General features: G+C 35.8%; 1 protein-coding gene and 1 long non-coding RNA gene across 4 annotated transcripts in view; both read left to right on the top strand.

Moving 5' to 3' along the window:
- Positions 1–504: 504 nt before the first annotated feature.
- The window catches only part of LOC5574322 (paired box protein Pax-6), a 29,326-nt gene continuing 6,837 nt past the window's right edge, over positions 505–22,993 (top strand). The window contains exon 1 of one of the 3 annotated variants that reach the window (XM_021838884.1): positions 505–593. Coding sequence is in view for 2 of the 3 variants with exons in the window: in XM_021838882.1 (XP_021694574.1) it covers positions 574–593 (20 nt within the window). In the remaining variant the exon portion in view is untranslated. The remainder of the gene's footprint in view (positions 594–22,993) is intronic. The other 2 variants (XM_021838882.1, XM_001661302.2) reach the window with 2 other exon arrangements.
- Positions 14,384–15,632, top strand: LOC110674740. The gene is made up of 2 exons (XR_002499151.1): positions 14,384–15,042; positions 15,119–15,632. It is a non-coding gene; the product is annotated as an uncharacterized LOC110674740 (long non-coding RNA).

The following is a 22,993-nucleotide window of genomic DNA, read 5'->3' as shown; positions in this document are numbered from 1 at the left end:
CATCCTATTCTCCAACCGAAACACAGTGAACACATTTTCGACCTATAAATTTTAGTTTTGAGCAGGAAAACTTCTGTTGGAGTTTCGATGATGACGATGACGCAATACGTTGCATATACGTTAAAGTATATACGTTAAAGTATCGACAAAAGTTATTGCGATTTGAATAATTCTACGAAGAGAGTAACAAAAGTTTTTGATATAACGAAAATAAGAAAGTTGTGGGGCATCCTCTCGCATAGATGAAATAGATTGATTTTTTTAATCGGTTTTCTAGTTTTTAATCGGTAGTTCTAGATATGAATTAAAAGTTCCAAAACTGTTGTAAAATTAAATTAAATTTATTCATATTGATTTCTTTTCTACCGTTGGTCTTTTTCTCATCAAATCCAATTCTCACATCACAAAAGTGAGCTCCAAGCTTCTCACATCACACCGCCTGCTTCGATTCCACTGTGTTCAGTACCACCCAGAGCGTCTCACACTGCGTTGAAACCTGCATCGCAGCCCTGCGCATTTCAGCCACCCGCCAGTAGTGCTCAGTAGTGAAATTGTGGTGCAACCTTACTGCTAATGGCTCTGATACACGCAAGGTAAACAGCAGTGCGTAGAACCCTAAACAGCGATCTTTTTGGCGGTTAACCGGAATCGGTCGGAACGGGGACCGGGCCGGGAACTGCGTTTCGATGCAGTTTTCCCGGTTCCAATCGGCGTTGGGGTCGAAAACGCTCCGAAAGATTCCTTTTCCGCATGACTGATTTTCACGTCCGATTTGCATTCGATAATTCGGACTGGCAAGCAAACAGGCAAAGCAAGCAGCCATCCGAGAGAGAAGCAGACATGGACGCGTATTGCTACGCCGTTGCTTCTCGTGTCCTGCGATTCGGTTTCGTTCAAAATTCATAATGATGGTGGAATTTTATGATTTTTAAGTAGAAATTTAGTGGTTCTATAAGTGAAATAAGCTCAAATGTCCCTAAAAATTAACCAACATGGAGGTGCTGACCGTTTCTTCGACACCATTGCTTCACATTAGCATACTCTGCACAAGAAGGTTCACCTCAAGAAAGGATATCGAATTACACCAGCCTGCTTTGTCGTCGTCGAAAGGGAGTACAAAAATTCCTACGGTTACTGCGGTTTGCCACAGGCCATTATGTCCGGGCGATTAAGCACACGAGATCGCAAAAATATTCGCTAAGGTAATCCCGCTAGATAGATTCTGAAACATCCGAAATCGAAGTGTGCGACCGAATGTGATACAACAAACAGCTAATGGAATTCAAATGGTGCACATGCGTAGTGAAGTGGTGGCGGTGAAGCGCGTGCATGCTCTTCCGAAAGCGGCACTTACCCTAATTGATATCTATACGTGTGGATGCTGCCAGAGTCTGGAATATTGTTCGGTGGCTATTCTTTTCGACTTTGCCAAAGAGGTGACTCATTAAGGACGATAATGTGATGGGGAAGTTCGTCGCTTCCTTTGTTGCTGCCCTTCGAGGGTGATGTGTTGGTGGAGATTTGAGAGATTGCTTACGTTTGCTTTCATTAGATATATGAATGCATGGATACAGTGCAACGAGTGAACTTTACTACGCAAAAATAATTTCATTGAACCAACTAAACCGAGCCATTAAGAAACATTTACATTGAATAAAACTTAAACGCCTGTTCAAAATTCCATTCTGATTCAGAGATAGAGGTTGTTCTGTGTTCATCAACAAGATTGGCAATAAAAACAGAACCGTTCAAAAAATAAGTTGATATAAACAAACCCGGAAAAACATTTATAGACAAAATATTTTGCAAATCTGAAAATAAAATTACAGTTTTAACAAGAAAATACACACTGGAACTGTACTGACATTAGCGTAGGATGATGAGGGCAGGGGGCTAGGCCCCCTCCAGAATGTTGGATGACAATTAACTTTATTCTAAAGTGAAGAAAAATCTTCTGAGTAAATTCACGGGACTTTTATTATTAATAAAGGAAAAACTTTCCAGTAGCTTAGTTATTTTATTTTGAACAACAATAGAGGGAAAATCTTGCTAGTCGTACACATTATCAGCGGCGGTTTTGACTTCGGTCGCGAGACACTTGTCTGGCTGTCGTTCGATTGGTTACCGCTAGAACTAGCTTTTTATTATGTGCGATAGGCGTAAGATTTCGACATCTCCGTTGCAAAAAAATACTGTGGTACAACAAAGCGTCAACATTCTGGAAACAATTCTGTTTTCAATGTTTTAGCGTAAATCAGCATATTCACTGTAGAAGAAGAATTCAAGAATTTCTCAACAAATTGTTAACCAAGTGTTACCAAGTGCCAAAAGTATTATTTTGAGATATTTAAGTTTGAAGTTCACTCATCTGCGAGTGAATCGCAAATGACTCTTTTGAAAATTTCACCGTTCATGAATGACTAACAGGGTCCAATTAGTAACTCAAGATAGAATATTCAAAAAAATCATCAAATATTTTCCATTTAATTAGATTTGATTTCAAATCAAGAGGTACTCAGTTCACTCTGGCTGAACAAAAATTGAAGAAAATGGATTTCAGTTCGGTATGGCTGAATGTGTTTCATGATTTCCAAGAACAAAGAAAAAAAAAGGAAATAAAAGGGTTCATATCATCGCCATACATGTTGGAATGCTTGTCACAAATGTTTATGCACTATGAACGGAAAAGTTTTGTAATTTTCCATAGAACTGGCCACAATGTAATGGTATGAAATGGTACAAGCCAATTCGTATTCTAACGTATTCAACCGACTTTCTCTTGATGGATTATCTATTTCAACAGAAGAGTTATTGAACCGAGTTCCTCACGCATTCAAAGATTTGAAAAAGACAATAATGATATAGTTAAAGAATGTGATGATCGAAGAAAACCATGAATTTGATCTGCCAGAGTGCACCAAGTTACTCCCATTTAGCACACTTTGGCTGAACAAGTTCACGATTATTTATGTGAAGTGCATACCAGGAATGGCATGCATTTCATCATTCCCGTTGTACATGAAACTGATTGTGCTTTATTGTTCAAAAATAGTCATAAAAGCTGAAAGTTGATTGATTTTTTATGACAACGTAATAAAAATATTAATCGGGATTCGAACTCGTGTCCTTCGAGTGGTGATTAGGCGTGCTACCTCTCGGTCATTTTGAACTGTTGAATTGAGGGCGAATAACTCGAAACAAGCTGTGCGCGATCTGATCAAGGAGGCTTAATGATGAAAACAGGTGAAATCGTCATTTTATGAACAACTAAAGCGCACCAAGTGCATTCAAATTATTCAGGCAACATTAAATTTAAATGTCTTGTTATTTCATCACGGCTCTTCCATGGACCCATCGACATATTTTATATAGAGCGAAGGCAAGCGTTTAGCGAATGTTGATATCTTTTCTTCATACAAAAACACGATTTTTATATAAATGGTACTTGGTGCGGTGTGGCTGAAAAAAATTGGAATGATATTAGATCAGCACCACCGAAACAATACTGTATTTTACAAAGCCGTTAACTTACATGACATACTAAAATTCGTTGGTGTTGTTACTGTATGTTGTCCAGAATGGCCACTTAGCAATATTTGAGGAAGAATTAAAAAAAATGCCGTCTTTAATCAGAATTCTAAATTACCTCCAATGAAAAGCTAAGATTTATGGTTCGCTCTGGTTGGATACAATTTCAGTTTTACATATCCTGCTAGAGAAAAATTTTGAATTTTTTTTTTGAATTAGGGATGGTTCAAATTATTCGATATCTTATATGTAAATAGGTTATGATAATCTGAATCCTCTAGTGTAAATAAATCATTTTTTAAAAAATGGCGTTTGGTGCGGTTTAGCAGAACCCCGACCATTTCCTCCAAGATTTAAATTGAGTAAAAAAATACCTTAGCAATTTTACCATAAGACTTTCTTGACAATTGTCTTAAAAAAAGCCAATATTTTCAAGTTCAACTCCAAAAGTTCTACCACAATATTTAAAAAAGTCCTTCCAAAAAAGTTTGATTGGGATTTCTGCAAGTAAGGAAGAATAGGTTTCTGTACCAATTTGTTTGTCAAACCATCATGTTATTTATTTTTTTTCTAATATGTTAAAACAAAAATCTTTAATCAAAATTCTATCTCTTTCAACGCCAATCATTGGTCTATCATAAAAGACGAAGAAAAATAACAAATAAAAATAAAATTTCGTCAAAATTATTCGACAGGAATTTAGTATTTTTTTACGAGTTCAATTAAAGCTTAAATTTTCCAACACATTTCTTTGTTGAAGTTTTTTCAAAACTTTTTTGTATGCTTTACTCTAGAAATCCAATATAAATTGGATATGGATATGGAGTGATTCGTAGAGTATAATGCGGAGAAATATCTAAAACAAAATTAAAGGTATTCCTGGAGAAGTTTTTGAACCAAAAAAAAATGGAAAATGGATAGATTTCTAGAACCTTTAAAAATACCTGATAGATTTTTTATGAGATGTTCAAGAAAAAAATGCGAAATCCTTCTATTAATCTGTTGAAAATTTCTTCAATGAGCTTCCATAATATTCGAAAAAAATATACTCTAGTGAAAATACTTTGATGAATCTCTGGTGAATTTTTCAGTTTAATCTCAGGGCGACATCCTAGAATTCTGAAAAAAAAAACTTTCAATAAAATGGTAGGGAAATTTATAAGTATTTAAAGACGTTAAAATTTGATTCCCAAAGACTGTCATTCCCTGCCAATTTGATGACATATTTCAGCGAAACATTTCAACCAAATCCCCATGCAAGAAACGAGTGCTCGGAATATTGGTCTGTTCGGAATTTGAGAAAAAACGGTAAACTTTATAGAAATGCTGAATAAATTTTAAAATATAATGAGGGATGAGGGGAGCAACATTAAAATAATTACAAGAGAAATTTAAAGACAGTTGGAAAATTTTCCTGTAAAAAAAAACAAATGGATGTGCAGAGGACTTTTCTGAAAAATCCCTAAGAACATTTCGATCCTTAGAGTGACAACTGGAAGAATGATTTAATGTTTTTTTGTACAGTACATCCTGAACATTATTTGCTGCGATCATTGAAGAATCATCAAAAAATTTCCAGGAGAAATTTTCAGAAAGATTTGTTGAAGGAAGCTGAAGTTTAGGAAAAACCTCAAAGACAATGTTTGAAAAAACAGTTAGTGAGCTCTCTGTGCGACTCCCGGTATTTCTTGTAATATTTCTTGGACAAATCTTAAGTAATTCAAGAGAATAGTAAACAAATTACTAATGGGCTAATGATATTTTAAACTAACATTTGGAATATAATGAGTACGCTTATGACTTTCCTGGAGAAATGTTTTAAATAATTTCAGATCAGAATGGTCTAAACAAACTTTAGGAAACATCTATTGAATAAAAGCTACTAACCCGGGAATTATTTTCTATTGAAATCCTAGGATGAACTTAGTTAAAACTGCTAAAGGTGTTCTTTGAGAAAGCACCAAAAAGTACAGAAATAATTCATAAAGAAATCGTGAGACAAAACATCAAACAAATAAAAATTAATTCAAATTCATGCAAAGTATGCAATTTTTAAATATCGTAATAAGTACGATCGACATTACTTCTGTAAAATAAGAATTTGCTAGGCCCCTCGTAGGCCCCTTCAGAAAAAATCTTAGCTACGCTAATGTGTACTGATGTTTAAGGGCTGCTGAAATTTTTTATGTCGAATTCGTTTTTGAACCTAGGTTGGAACTGGCGCAACCCGTTCTGAATCACAGTTTCAACCCCAACCCGATTCAGGTTCGATCGAACAACACTTTGTTTGACGTTGGTTTGTTTATGTGTTGATCACCGACCCAGTTCCTAAAAACGAAAACGACATTAGACTGTTTATTCGTATAGCTTCTTAATGAAATTTGATTGTGGACTCCAATTGAAAAATATGATTCTGCGATAAATCGTTGATAGTTTTACACGGTGTGCCGAATACCGCTATTAACGAAAAAAAATGTTCAAGAATTTGGCACATACTACTCGAAAGCAAGCAAGCATCTTCTTCGTGAATTTTAAAATATTTTAACGAGGGAATCGGAAGTTATCGTAATTTGTAGGTTTTGAGCTATTTTGGAAGGGATTTTTACATACTACCCAATTTTCCACATCAGTGCATCATTTTTAAATTCATAAACTAGTCAAGTAACCATTAGCTTTGCATTAAGCATTCAAAACATATGATATCTAAGCATCTTCTCTGAAAATTTGGGATTATTTCTCCGAGAAAATTAGAAGTTACAGTGATTTGTATATTTACCATTATTTCTATGAATTTTTAATAAGAGCTTATTTTATATGGCTTTGCCACATTAAAGTAAATAATTTACAAATAAAAATATTTATAGGACTAACACTCGGAATTCAAAAAATATATTAGTTATGCATCTTAGCAGTTAGATTGATAAAAGTTTATCCAAAGACAACATAACTAGAGTACTTTGAAGTTGTGGACCTGTCTTAAAGACTTATTTCTCAACCGTCTAAAATAATGTTCGCAACACGCATTTCATCATAGCGACACAAATTAACTTAACAGAGTTGTATTGAACTTGTAACTTTCATTCAAAAAAGTCAGTGCTTCGTTACAACATATGCAAATGTATTCATTTTTCATTTTGTTTAATTTTCGGCGTTTTGCTGGGCAATGATTCGTTATGGTTCAAATCAGCGTATTGGTGAACCTGAACAATTTAAAAGTCGTTCCTTGTTGACCAGTCGAGGTTGGATTATTAGCTGGTAAGATCGGTCTATGCTACTGTTCTAAATGTGCTTAATATGATTGTTCAGAATTTATTTGGACAACAAAGGGGATACGTTTATATATTTATTCATATAATAGTAGGTAGTCGATTATTACCGAAATAAACTTTGTTTCATGTTTTCAAATATTTAAATACAACAAGTCTCATATTCGGTTTAGTTTTACATAACAACACATGATCCTTGAATTTTTAGATACTATAAATGTAGACTTTTTCTCTAGATACTGTTAGACTACGTTTTTGATTGATGTTGCGTGATTCGCTTCATGCAAAATCTCTGAATGGTTCGTCATCAAAAGTTTCGTCATGTTGAGTCTTCAGTCATGTTTAGTACATATGACAGAATTTTTTTTCATTTCATTTTGATTATTGTTTTGTTGACTTTATTATGTTTGGGAGGAGATGTAACCAGTGAATATGGTGCGATGAATTCTAGGACTCATATAATTAAGCGTTTTGTTTACCAAGACAAATCCTGCAATACAATCCCTTTTCATTTTCCAAACTCCCAATGATTTCTTGTGAAAGTACAGATGACCTCAACGGCTACTTCGTAATATATTTATTCCATAACCCAAATTGACTTCAATTCGGACGCAGCCGGCGCCTTTATTGCTTAGTACAACGAATGAGAATTTTATTACTTACACACAGATGGTGGTGCAACAATTCCTAAGTAGCATCTGTTGGTTCCTTGTGCAAGTATAGTTGCTCTTGCTACTTGTTACTATAGTAACAAAGAAGCAGCAGCGGGCGGTCAATGACGCTCTTTAATCACATTGATTAACATATTGACAAGATTTTTTTTTTTTTGATTTAGTAATGGTAAAAACATTGAACGTGCTAATCGAAAATATCCATAATTTGCCTTTCCAAAACTTCAAAGAATTCTAGTTATGTTGTCTTATGATAAAGTTTTCTTAAACCAATTGCGAAGATGCTAGTCAGCTAGTATGTGTATATTTGGAATGCCGAGTGTCAGTCCTATGGACATTTTTATTTGTAAATTATGTACATTAATATAACAAAGCCATAGAAATAAGCACTCATTTAAACTTTATAGAAATAATGATAAATATACAAATCACTGTAATGTCTGATTTTCTCGGAGAAATTATCTCAAATTTTCAGAGAAGATGCTTAGATATCATATGTTTTGAATGATTAATGAAAAGCTGATGGTTACTTGGCTAGTTTACAAATTAATAATGATGCACTGGTGGGTTAAATTGTGAAGTATGTAAAAACCTCTTCCAAAATAGCTTAAATCCTACAAATCACAATAACTTTCGATACCCTCGTTAAAATATTTTCAAATTCACGGAGAAGATGCTTGAATACTATATCTTTCGAATGGTAGGTGCCAAATTCTTGGACATTTTTTTTCGTTAATAACGGTATCTGGCACACCGTGTTTAGTTTATAACATTAGTGTCAGCTAGCACGAAAATATGCTTTGCCCTGGGAAGATGGACAATTTTCAAGCGGGAAAGATCTATTTTTTGATATTATTATTGTTCTTTATCCATTATCGCCTATAAACCAATAGCTGAGAGTGCATCGTGAAGCCCAATCAAGCCGGTTTGTTTTTCTTAACGACGGAGTAAAAGATTTTTTTCACGGCATAAACAAGACAAGTAGAGTTTCCAATTTTCCCGGGATTTTACTTCCCGGGAAACGGGAAATAAAATTGCTATTTCCCGGGAAATCCCGGGATCCCGGGAAACTTGAGACAACGTAAAAATAAAGCAAATTTGATGGATTTTTTTTTTAATTATTCGTATTACATGTATATTTATTTTATAACCATTTGAATTCGGAAAACAACAAACCAACATCCAAATAAAACTAGTGATCTAGGATAGGTGTACCAGTTATGCACAGAAAGAAAAATCCATGTAAATTTCAGCGTAAAATCATGCACATGAAAGGAATGCCAGATATGTCGCAAATTTACACGTCATTTCGATGGCATCATATAAGTTTCCGCTATATATCGTGTAATCTAGCATGGACTCTAACATGATGTTGATGTAATATTACACGATGTGCCATGTAAATTTGCGACAAATCTGGCATTCCTCTTATGTGCATGATTTTACGCTGAAATTCACATGGATTTTTCTTTCTGTGTGGACATAATGGTTCCTTATTTCGCCATACGTGATTACTTGACTATCTTCACATTTTGGAAGGTTTTGTAAGTAAGTAAGATTTAAAATCAATCTTGATATTAAATTATACAAAAAGGTTTAAAATTTGAAAGTTATTCAAACTTCACACATGCCCAAACAGGTATCCACTATGGTCATAACTGGTACAATTTCCCTAGTGAGGTTATTGCTTATAATGATCTTCTTCTCCTTGGTATAACATGCTCATTGCGACAGATACTGCTTTTTGGCTTAGCGTTCAATGAACACTTCCACAGTTATTAACTGAGAAGTTTCTTTGCCAAAGTTGCCATTTTCGCATTCATATATCGTGTGGCAGGTACGATGAGTCAATCGAACTCAGACACCTTTAGTATGGCTTTGCTTTGTAACCGCGGACTCTAACCACTCGGCTCACGAAGGTCCCTGGTTAGAATTATATGAAAAGTAAATTGTGCGAAAGTTTTTGTTTGAAAATACGTGGTCAATTTTATTTTTTTAATAGAACTACCCAGGAAATACGGAAATCCCGGGAAATATGGGAATCCCGGGAAACAGAAAATCATTTCACGGGAAACGGGAATCCCGGGAATTTCCCATTTCCCGGGAAATGTTCCCGGGATTGGAAACTCTAAAGACAAAGCAGTCTCTTTACTTGTGTTAACATCAAATTTGATTGTAAGCATGTGACGTCGCTCCTATCGTAGCTTATACGACCTGGATCTCTAGATTATTTTTTCAACAAATTTGTTCGAGGAGGATAGGAATGACGTCGTCAAGTAGCTGTCAGTTATCGGAATATATAACCATATCAATATTGTAAACCGTGTTTTTTTGTTAATCAATCAGCTTTCCATCGCGTAAATGAACAGTATAGCGGTCTGCTTTTCTTACTTTAAAAAACAGTACTACTTTTCAGCACTCTCTTCGGTACACACAAGTAGAACTCTCTAATCAGCTTTTTTTATTTAGGACTTTCCTTACAGTTATTTTGGTTGTTCTAGCAAACACAATTTTTATGCTTTTGTTTTGTTTAAGTCACTAAAGAGCTAAACCGTTCATTTTCTTCAAAATCTTTCTAATAGCGTGAAAATAAGACAACCATTTTTAAAAAGAAAATCTCTGATAACTCTGAACTCAATAGAGATAGAACCTTAGTTTCTTGGAAAAAAAGCTGCGCAATCAAAAGTTCTAAAAGTGCTCGTAACGAAGTTTTTGCGAGAAAGTATCGTACAGAAAGTTAGAGAGAACTTATTTTTCAAGTTCACCCTAATTTATTTATTTAAAATATATAACTCGGGAACCATAGAGTAAAGTGGGGCAAAAGTTCGAGTGGGGTAAGAGTTTCTTTTTAAGATTACTAGCTCAATTCAAAACAAATCTTATAAATGTCATGGTGGTTCGAATGCTATTCAAGTAAGAGACTTTTACTCCAAATATCATACAAATCGATTGAGATTTGGAAAAGATATGGCTATTTGTTGTTTTTTGACGAGAATATTGTAATTTTTGGTCAAGCTTTCGTTGCAAGGAACCAATTGAAGATAAAATCTTTTTCAATATTTTATGTAAGGGCGTTTCTAGGCCTATCATAAGGTTGCTTTGACGTGTATTAGTTTTTGCATGAATGCTTGAAAACAATTTTTGGCCCATAGTGGGGCAAAAGTTCGAATCAGCGGGGCAAAAGTTCGACCCATGTATAAAATCACGGAAAAATTTTCAAATTGCCTAAAATCCACATATTATCTTCACGGTTTTGGGAAATGTTTTGATGAAAATTTAGTGTGTATTTTTCGGCAAACTTAAGTTTACAGCTGGTGTAAAGTATGTCTGTCATAAAAAGATCGGTATTTTGTGTTTTAGCCAGCGAACTTTTGCCCCACACTAGATTCGAACTCTTGCCCCACCGGTGGGGCAAAAGTTCGAATAAGACAATCAATTTTGAAACTGTTATAACTAAAAATGAGTAAATATTTTGACACAAGTTTGTTCAGCAAAGTTATAGCCAATATGTTGAAGGTTCACTGTATGATATTTGTTTTGTTTTAACTGCTATTGTTTTCCTGGAAACTTTGATTATACCACTAAGGTCGAACTTTTGCCCCACCTTACTCTAAGTGATAGAAATTTTGGTTCTTCGGCAAGGATGCTCCAAATTGATTGTTCTTAAATACTGTAGAACATTGTATATGTCTCAATTCATTAGCAAAACTGTTCAAATTCTGATTTCCTAAACCATGCCGGCGACTCTAATTTCGCACCACTGAAACAAATATGGAGACTCCGTACATCTAAAACTGAGGGCTTAGGCGCAAACATTTTTGTCTTCCCAGATATGGCTTTGGGAACATTGTGGCAAAGATCTGAATCGATAATTTAGCAGGGAATTGTTCTTTACTATTCTCGTTGATTATGGACGACATATTTCTTCAGAAAAGTTGCAATTAAGCCTCGATTTTTTTTTTTCAGTTGGACAGGGTTGTCCTTATCATGGTTTACATATTGAAATTTTTTATCTGAAGTAACTTATGGTTGCGCTTTTCACAAAACTTTCAATATTATTGTGAACAACTTTGCTGAAGACACTGTTGATCTAACTCTTTATTTAAGCTCAGTTAATTTTAGCTTAGATTCTATCCCGGTTGCAATTTGATCCCAGATCGTCTGTGTGGATTCCAATCACTACACAAGATCTGAAAAAGAATTTTAAAATTTCAATTTTCGGCAAAAATGTATAGAAAAAAGATGGTTTTTGAGTCCACCCTAAATTGAAACTTTCTGAATCAATTTAGGGTTGAGGCACCAGTAATGGCCATTCACTATTTGTTGTCATAGCAGATAATAAATCATATCGCAAAGTAAATCAGCACCAATCAAAAGGAAGGTCAAATGGTATAGGATGTTTGGGGATTGTTTATCATGCCAGTAAAGTATAAAATCTACCCCAATGGCAAATAAGCGTGAAAAATAAGTTTTATCATCGCTCTCTCTTTGGGGCTCTCTTTTGCAGCTGCTATTTATCAAAATTGTTACCGCTTATGAATCATTGTCTATCATGGACCGATATAGATGCGATGTTTTTCTTCGCTTGCTTCGATCGTGCTTCGAAATCAATTTAGAACAAATTCTGCAATGCCTGCTCCAAACCTAAAAAAATAATCTTTTAGGCAAACCAATTTCTACTCCAATAACCTCAAATGAAATGCTAGATCAATAGTATCTTTAGTAAAGATGTTTATAATAACATGTTTTAAAAGTTTACTGAAGACCACCACCACAAATTATCAGGAATAATCGCACAGAAGACACCAAAGCGTTATGAAGTAGCCGAGGCGATCGACAAGCATTTTAAGAAGTTTTCAAGATCGCTGTAATCGAAATAATCGCGCTATGCTCAGTATGAACCTGCACGGGTAAAAATGCGGCACTCAAAACAAGCAGAAAAGGTCATGATTTTGGGAAAAAGGTGTATTTTCATGTTATGAAAATACACCATGACCAAAAGTCATGAAATCATGAATCTTTTTACTGTAACGCCAGCTGTACGTTACGTTTCCAAAGTGTAAATTCAAATCATCAAATCATAAACTATATATGCTGGAACCATGAATAAAATTCATGAAAACATGAACACTATTCATGGATTTAGATACCTGTCATTTATGATTCCAGTTTTGGCGATGAAAAGTGGAAATTTGAGTCATGAAATCATGAAACAGGATCATGAAATCATGAACAAATTTCATGAAAACATACAAATGTTAATTATGATGCCAGTATATTTGTCAAAGGTAAACAAATAACATCAAGATGTATTTTGTGCCAGTAGTTTCGGAATAAACTGTGAGAAGAGTCAACAAGTGCCACATCTTGGGCAGGAACGCGAACATCCGGTGGTTAGGTTTGCACGAAAAATGTCAGTTCGAACATCAAAGAATCGGCACATCGTCCCTGGGCTGCAAAAGGCTGCTGGATTGTATTGGCGATGGAAAAATCCTAAACGACTCTGCAGGCGTGTAGAGTGGTAAAGATCAGCCAGCTGCTGAAGTTTTGTGTGAGCTGCTCTATTGTAAGATGTGGAGAATGCATCACATTCGAACATTGAAAATCGCCGACGAATTTGTCAAGCAAAACCTTCGTCAATCATTGCCCAGTATGGAATAATCCGTGTGAAAGCTGGTAAGTACATTTTCGCACATCTAATAGCACCGGCAGTTTAATTGGGTTATCGGTAATGTCATCGATAAGATGGCAAAGTTCCGACGAGCATGGTATTCAAATTAACTTCTTCCGTAAACAAAACTTATTCATAATTTCACTTAAAAAATACTACCGATCGCAAAATACGTGTTGACTTAAATGAAAAAAGTGACAGTTGGATTTATGTAACGCCCTGAGCACACAAATTCTTGATTAATAGACATGGTTTCATGACTTGTAGTCATGCTATCATGAAACATAAAATGTTATGATTTCATGACTTTTTGTTCATGATTCCGGCAACGGATTTTTTCCGTGTGGGAGGGCGCTCTTTTTCAAAGTTTGTCCGGAAAGATCGAAGGTGCACAACAAAGCGAGACTAGTGGTTTTCACCAAGCCTGTCTTGGTGGTCGTTGGCGAGCAGTAATTATCTTGAAGTAGGTTTCATATTTCGTGTGTAGCATCGATATCTCTCTCCCAGATTTGGACCATCTTATGGCCGGTACGCTGATCATAAGTACTTTGGGCCCATTCACAAATTTCATAACGCTAGAGGGGGTGGGTGGGTGTCCTAGCGATGTTACGACCCATACATTTTTTTTCTATCTTTATTGACGAGATTTTTAGCATCTCGGGTACCCATACAGAAATTCAATAACATTCATACAAAAAGCGTTACAAGGGGGTGGGTAGGTGTCCAAAATGGCCAAATACAGCGTTATGAATTAAATGAATGAACCCTTCGCAAAATGATAGGACAAGAAACGGTCAAGGAATGATTCCGCTACCGAAATTACTTGAGCTGTACGCTGCTGAGAAGTAGAGCTGATTTCATAACGTAGGTAACGTCTGCCGTACAAATCAAATGGAGCTGTCACTTTTCCGTACGGAAAAATGTGCCACTCAATTATTCCTCACACGCTCGTTCAAATCTACTCAAAAGAGAGTAACTTTGACTCACTTTTGAAGTTTCAAGTTAGCTGTCAAAAGTGAGTAACTTTTTACTCAACCATGAAATAAAACGATCTTACTCACTTTTGAGTAAACACAAACATATTTGACTCACTTTGTAAACGTCAAAGACTTGTGAAAATTTCGCGCGCTCGAACTGACAAATCCTCCGTTGTGGTGAAATTTCTTCCGTCGCCGTGATGTCGGACTGTTTTCAAAAACAGTCGAGATAAAAGCCGAGCCGGCAGAGCGCTTCGGAAGTCCAACCGGCGAACTCCAGATGAGTGCTGCGAAGTCAATAATTCTGATATCAAGTGAAGCGAGGTTTTGATCAAATATCCGCAAAAATATAAACTGTAAGTTTTATCGTCGTTCTTTTTATTGGACTAATTCTGTGCACTTTTTTCAAATGGGCGAAATTGACATCGACGCCAAAATGAGAAACCATCGAATGAAATTTTCCAACAGATAATCAATTCCCTATTTCTTAAGAAGAAATAGTTTGACCCTCATTTCTGTTAACCACATTCATTGTAAGGTGTTTTATCATTCAAAGTAATTTAACATTTATTAATTTTAATTTTGCGTTACAATTCTGAGAAAAAAATAGTAACGCCCATTCCTGAACATAGGTTGTGATTGCGCCCTTCAGCATAACCGCCTTATGTCAAATCATAAATCTAATTGCGCCCCACTACCGAGTCCAATTGGAAAACCATCTGTCAAATTCGCCTCTTTGTTTTCCTTTTTGCTGGAAACAGTTTCAATTGCGCCCTTCTGCACGAAACAGTTTTGCGGTACATTTTCCGAAGGAAAACTATTAGTTTTTGTGAAAAATCAATATTATGCGCTGGTAAAATCACCTCGTCGTCCTCAGCAGCAGGAACAGCCCGCTTGGACAGGCTAGCTGTTGTCAGGAGAAGCCGAAGGTAAGTGGTCTCACAAACCATTGGATACCACCCAAATCATCGAAGACAACATCTACAGAACATGTTTTTTTTCCAGCCAGGCATATAGAATTCCTTCTAGGAATCGTATTGGGCCAGAGGATGAAGCGTCTTTGCATATACTTTCGTCTGTATGGGAAGGTGACGGATCACCTGCGTCAGAAATTCAGACGGGGGCAACTTTTTAAACCCCATAGCGGCGAAGGTATGTTACGATTTTTTTTACTATTTTGTTTATTTGGTGCAGTGTGATGAGCAGTGAACAGAATAAAGGACTACGTTCACCGCGCTATGTGTTATCTAGCAAGGCTAAGTGCGATTTATGTACCAAAGTATTCCATCATAATTCGTCGCACAATACCATGTTTTCTACCTCTCAGTTTAGGGTAAATAATGCAAGCGCCTTGAATTAACACTCATAGTAACTGATGGAAAAAATATGATACAATTTATTTAACAATCTTTGACCATAAGCTCATATTTCATCAAGAGCCCTGAATTGAAAAGAGAATTCAAATTAGCCCTTTTGTCATCGTTGTTTTGTGTGGGAGGAAATGGGCGAAATTGCACGCAAAGAAAAAAAACAATCAAAATTCAATTACGCCCATTTGTTTTTCCTAATTTATTTCATGTGGAATCTAAAAAAATGAAATTTTATGGAATTTTTGGCAAGTACGATGCAAAATGATGCCAGCTCAGCTTCTAACTCAATTTGCTGTTTTTTGTTAGTTTCGCCCTTTTGAATAAAGTATCCAGAATTATCAATTCTTTACAGTCTAACCGGGAAGGCTACTGGATCAGTCAAACTACATCCTCCATGACTTTCATCAATGCCCCAGATCCATTCCAGAGCAGCGAAAATTTCAACACAAATATCACATTTTTTTACTTGTTATCATGTATTACTATTATGTATTATGTATGAGATAATGAATAAATGTTATGCTCTTTGTATATTTCTTCTGATTTTACAAATAACATAATACATTTATTTCCAAAATTATTATTTCCTGAAATGAGTGACATCTACTCACTTTCGAAAATTTCAGATTAAACGAAGTGAGTAAGTGTTACTCCCATATTGACATTTGACTATGTTACTCTAAAGTGAGTAACGATTGTGTTACTCACTTTTGAGCAGTTCCACTTTGTTCCGAAGTGAGTCGAAATCTACTCACTTTTGAGTAGATCTGAACGAGCGTGCAAGTAAAAGTGACACTTAGCTCATACTGGATCAGCTGTCAAAATTACTTTTATAAGAAGGAGAAATTTTACTTGAGCGCTTTACGTTTCAGGTGCACACAGCCAAAAATATTTAAATTTCAATGTAGCGTAGACAGAAGAGTATAGTAAAAGTAAATCAAATTTATCTATTGTTACAGCAACACGTTTGATTTTCACTTAAAAATGGTTGAACGTTACATGATCATGTAAATTTAAAGTGCATTCGATTGAAAAATAAGCGATTTGTCGTTTACATTTCAATTTATTTTGATACTCCAAATATGTGCATGAAAATAAACTGAAATTTACAACATATTTTTAGCTGTGCATACCACGCATTAGCTATTTGTTTTTCTACGAATATAAAAAAAAAACGATAGCGATCAACTTCTCGACATTTTTGACATTTTGTCATGGACCAATGCATGACTTCATTGGATGAAGGTTTGAGCGGTGCCGTATTATTTATGTGGCCATAGCAACGAGGTAGTTCGGCTCCGCTCAAACGTCAAATTAATGAACTCGTGCATTGGTCCATAGATTCACTCTGCCCATATAAGCATAACTGTCCCATAGGGAAAAACTAGGCATTGAGAAAATATGTCCCAAAGTTTAAAGAATAATGTTTTTGCTATAGGATTTGCTTTGCTAAATTTTATTTCGAGAACCTTCGTGGTTCTTCACAGACCTTCATGATTCTTTGGTGTTCTTCGTGGGCTTCTGCAAGGCTTCACGAACCATAGCTGACCTTCACAGACCTTTGCAAGAACTTTGCAAGAACTTTGCAGAACTTTGCGAACTTTGAACTCAGAGCCCGCAATTCAATATTCAAAAACCAAAAACCAATAAAAAAAAAACAAATTTAATCAATATTGAAAATTACATTTCCAAAGATACTAACCTCCTATATGGCCTGTATATCGTCTTTTCCTAAAGCGTACTTCCAATATGTAGACTTTATCACCCCTATTGGTGATCTAACGCAAATCTAAAATGCGTAGATGACGCTCTTCTAGAATAGGGATAAGTGCATCTTAATCAAAATTTCTAGTGATAGCTTTGGAAGGAAAATCATCACAATCATTTATCTGACAAGATTTTTGCAATTTAAGGCACAGGAAACCATACATGTTCATTTAACTTTGAAAAACTTTCGCAACCTAACCTCACTTTTGATCGTCAATGGACCGATGCACGTGTTCATTACATAATTTGACGTTTGAGTGGTGCCAAATTTACTCGTTACCATGGCAACATTAATACAACGGATCCAACTTTCGAACGAATCCATGGCCCACTTTCGATCGAAAGTGCATTTGAACGTTAACGAGAATAGGGCTGTATAGCAGGATAACTGTAATTTGAAAGTAGAGTTGTTACTTTTTTATTGTATAACTTAGTTCCCAAAATGATTATAATCATAATACTTGAGTCATAACAATGAAAACATAACTTGGGCCTGCCTTTGTACCTTGTAGTTTGTAGAATTTGTGAAGCCCCTAGGAATATTTTAAAAACTTCTAAAATTGGAAGTATTGCAAACGATTTTGCTAGATAATTTTTGATTATTTATTATTGGGGTCATGCACAAATAAAGTTACATATTTCTCAGGAGCACATTAATCGGAATCCTAGTGTGCTGCGCTAGACGGAGGCTCACGAAAATTCTAAAAGCGTGCGCTAGGTGATGTGCTCTCGGGGAGACCCGACTCATGTGCTGCTCGGCGCTACGGCTCGGCATCGGTATCGAAGTTGTTAAACAACTGCTTAGTAACGAAGAACCTCTACAACTATTTTCGGCTCATTATGCAGGTGTCTAGATGATCTCGACGATATGGTCGAAGACTCGCGATCCAAGAGTTACAATTTAGATCCTCGTTGAAAACTTTTTGTAATCACTTCAATTATTGCGTTGTGTGCGTTGCGCAGTGAGACACATCTCAATAAAATTGAGGCGCACCAAGAAAGGTCTCACAATGTACAGCGCGCCCGTGCGCTTGCAAGCAATGTGCCTCCTGCACCTAAGGCTACAGTACGTGCACAGTAACTCTATGCACTAATAATGTCACGATCTAAGAGAGAAGGGGGTCAGCCAAGCATTACAAGCAGTGCTGTTAAATGCCATGAATGTCACGTGACTTTGACATTCTAATACTGCCAATATTATCATTCCTCTTGGAAAATGTCATCGAAAAAGTAAGAGGTTGTTTCCGAGATACGACCGCCAAGTTGACGTTGGATAACGTTAGCTTCTTCTATTTCCTGATTTAGGACCGTCACGAACTTATGAAAGATTTCTAGGTACTGACAAACAATCTAATCAATTTTCAAACTATGTCAATTCTGATCTATTATGAACATTGAGTGTTATTATTTGGTTGGTTCGGTTAACACTTCAACACCGATAGAACCGGTCGATGGAAGATGAAGCATGAGCGGTAACTTTTGCTCTCCAAACAAATATACCGGTTGAACGTTAGGTCTACGCATGATCCACTAAGATTGATTGCTTTAGTGGATTCCGAAGCCAGTTTGAGGTTGAGGTTCTTGTCCATGAAGTCCGCTAACTCTGTGTACACGCTAATACTGTGTACGCTCTTTGCTCAAATCGATGTTGAAGTTACTTGTCACGATGATTGGCATGGTCTCCTTTTGATACTCGAAGAAGTTCCGCGCCATGAAGAACTTCTTCTGCTTCATTGTGGCATCCGGAGAAATGTAGAGGCAAACCAGTAATGCCCGACAATTCATTATAGTCTGAGACGAGACTCGCGAAGACAGTCTTCTTTTTCTGTGATTGCTAAGTTTTTTCTTATTCCACTTTGTGTTTATAGCAATCATGCACAAGCCGTTTAAACCCTTACATGAATCTCTCATCAAAAAATGATTGCGTTTGCATCACATCGAATCATAAACAGCCTTTTGGGTGAAATTTCATGCCAGCAAACGTAGCAGACATTGGAAATAACTAATCTTGTGTTTAGATTTATCATCAACTTTGACAAAAACTGCTCTGCCGACTGAGGTTTTTAATAACAGTTCATTGTAAATACAATATTTTTCACTTTTGCAGCGAAAAAAATTGCGGGCTGCATTTGACGTTTTGTGACAGCTGAATCTGGGCTGTATATGACGTTTATATTTTTCCTCTTCGCGAGTCTCTCTCAGATTATAGTGATCTCGGCAGCGCAAATATCACCATAATAATCTGACAAGCAGAGTTTGCAAATCTAGTGTGCCACAGCAATCGTTGTTGCGGAACTGCTGATCCGCAAGTTGCCATTTCAGAGCCTGGCGGTGAAATTGATCAGGACTTCTTGATTAAGACAGCTCGTGTCGGGCGGCGGTAGCATTTTTGCAGTCTTTTCTATGTGTGTATTTCGATTCGATCGTTTTGAAATTTTTATTCAATTTTGTCGGAAATTATTCAAATGGAAGTTCCTTTATTGCGAAGACGTCGTAGAAATGGGTCGAAAAACCCTGTTTGGATTAATAAGCAAATAACTAATTTAAAAAATCGTAAGCAAAAGGCTCATAAAATTTACAGGCAACAAAAATCTCGAGAAAGTTTAGAAAATTATTTGTATATTGTCAACCAACTTAATCAAGCAATATCCGCTGCGCTTGAAGAGTACAACACAAAAATAGAAAATGATTTAAAATCTTGCCCTAGGAATTTCTTCAATTATGCTAAATTGAAGATGAAGTCTAACAATTTTCCATCTAAAATGACATTGGATGATAGAGCAGCTGATAATCCAGATGGTATGTGCAATCTTTTTGCTACTTTTTTCCAAGAGACTTTTACTAACTTTTCGGATAAAGATCGTGACTTTGAATATTTTTCTAGTTTTCCTGATTTTACAAGCGATATCGGTGTAAGTCAAATACTTTTACAGGACATTTTAACAGGACTGAAGAATTTAGATTCCACCAAAGGATCAGGGCCAGATGGAATCCCACCTATTTTACTGAAAAACTTAGCTAATGAATTTACAGCACCATTATTTTGGCTATTCAACAAGTCACTTGAAATGAACAGATTTCCAAAAGAATGGAAAAGATCGTATCTCATACCCATTTACAAGTCTGGTAGAAAATCTGATGTTCGAAATTATCGTGGAATTGCTATTATTTCATCCATTCCAAAACTATTTGAATAAATTATAAATAAAAATGTGTTCAGCCAAATAAAACATAGAATAACGAATACACAACACGGTTTCTATAAAGGTCGTTCTACTACAACAAACCTTTTGGAATTTGTAAATTACACTTTGAATGCAATGGATAGAGGTAACCACGTCGAAGCACTTTACACCGATTTTAGTAAGGCATTTGACAGACTAGACATTCCTATGTTGATTTTCAAGCTCAATAAAATGGGAATTGCGATGAGACTCCTCAACTGGATTGAATCTTATTTAACAGATCGCCAACAAATAGTTAGATTTGAGGGAAAAATGTCTAAACCTGTTCATGTTACATCAGGAGTTCCCCAAGGTTCGCATTCGCATCCATTGTTATTTATATTATTTGTTAACGATATTTCATATGTGCTTAAACATCTTAAAATTCTGATTTATGCCGACGATATGAAACTTTATATGGAAATCAATAGCAACAAAGATAGCGACATTTATCTGAATGAAATAAGTATATTTGATAAATGGTGTAGCAAAAGCTTACTTCAATTAAACGTCAAAAAATGTAATTTAATCACATATAGCAGAAAACGGAATACACCACAGATTACTGTCTCTTTAGGAAATCAAATTGTTCAATAGTGCGATAAGATTAGAGATTTAGGTGTCATATTAGATTCTAAACTTACCTTTACTGATCATTATAATACGATTATCCATAAAGCAACCAATATGTTGAGCTTTATTAAGCGTTTTAGCTACAATTTTCAGGATCCATATACGATTAAAACCTTGTACATTGCTTATGTAAGATCAGTTCTAGAATATTGTAGTATTGTGTGGTCTCCGCATATAAAAATACATGGTGATAGAATCGAATCAGTACAGAAGCAATTTCTTTTATATGCCTTACGCAAATTAGGCTGGACAACGTTTCCACTGCCATCATACGAGGCTCGATGCATGCTTATCGATATTCAAACCTTAAATGAGCGTCGCGAAATAGCCATGATTTCATTTATCAATGATATTGTATCGCAGCGTATTGATTCCACCAATCTTTTATCATGTTTGAATTTCTACACGCCCGCTAGACAGTTAAGAAATCGGAATTTGTTTGCATCAAATAATCATCGAACTAACTATGCAAAATTCGGCCCAATGAATCGAATGATGTCTCTTTATAATCAGTATTGCACAGAAATTGATCTGACCATGTCGCGACCAAAGCTAAGACAATATTTTAATTCCTTAAGATATAATACAACATAGAATTAAGCAAATGTGTAGTCTACTATTGATTGACGAAATAAATAAATAAATAAAATAAAATAAAATTTCTTACCAAATTAAAACGTCAACAAAGCTGTTGCTGATAAGTTTTAGCTCTTTGTTCCCAAGTTAATACTGATCGCACTAGCATGCGACGACAACAACGGCATCATTCAATCATCACTAAATGCGAGGCAAACCGTGATGGATTCTTCAATATTTCAATATCAATAGGGGAACTTACGTATTGTCGGCAGCCTAAGCAGTTGAACTTTTAGGAAGGCAATTATACACAATAACAAAGCACAACAATTAACAGGAGACACCTTAACTACACTTGAGCACACTTCATTTATTAATTATTATGCACAAAACACTATTTTGTTCTCAAAAACGTCTATTTTTCCTCACCAAAGTCACGAGGCACTTGTTCTTTTATCGGCAATGCAATTACTATTGTCGGCAACAAAATTGTTCTCTTCGGCAATCCAAAAATGTACAAAAACTAGGTTATGTATTAGTAACTTTTCGTATTTGTTGACAATGCCTGAAATTGAGCGTCACTCATTATGTTCTACTCGTTGAAAGGGCCAATGCAGAAAACGCTGAGAACAGCATTGCAGTTATAAATAGAATAGCTGAGAGTCGTATTGAGTACACAACGCCACTAAATTTGTGCAGACTAAGGCGCCGTCCACAAATTACGTAACGCTCTAGGGGGAGGGGGAGTAGGCTCAAACGTTGCGGCTCAAACACAAAATTTACTTTTTCATACAAGGACCGTTGCGGAGGGGGGAATGGTCGAACACAATTCTCTTGATTTGTTCTTATTGCGTATCAATTCTACGGCGATCTGGACTATAGAAATTCATACATTTTGCCTTAAGAAAGATGGAACGATTGCAATACGAAAGATTTATTTATCGTTTTAGCATCACCCCACATCAAGGCGTCGATAGACGGAATCTATGACAAAAGGTCGAAAGGATAGAAGGTCGAAACAGAGAATTTGTTAATTTAGAGAAGCGCGAATTCTGAAACCAAAGGTTCCAATTGAACCGTCAAACGTGGTTCCAATCGAGCAAATTCAATGAGACTCAACAAGATGTTACGCAAAAGAGACGATGGATGTGTGTTAGTGAAAAGCGATACGTAAGTGACGTCATTGCTAAGGTTTGTTTCTTATGGCGACTGACAGGATGACGTACACTAAAAAATTGCTTGAATGACCTCAATTATTGATAGTCATTGCAAATGTTGTTTATAAACAAAGTCAAAATTCTCTCCGCGTT

This window comes from Aedes aegypti, chromosome 1, assembly GCF_002204515.2.
Source record: "Aedes aegypti strain LVP_AGWG chromosome 1, AaegL5.0 Primary Assembly, whole genome shotgun sequence".
NCBI lineage: Eukaryota > Metazoa > Arthropoda > Insecta > Diptera > Culicidae > Aedes > Aedes aegypti.
This window is presented reverse-complemented; position numbering and strand designations above follow the sequence as displayed.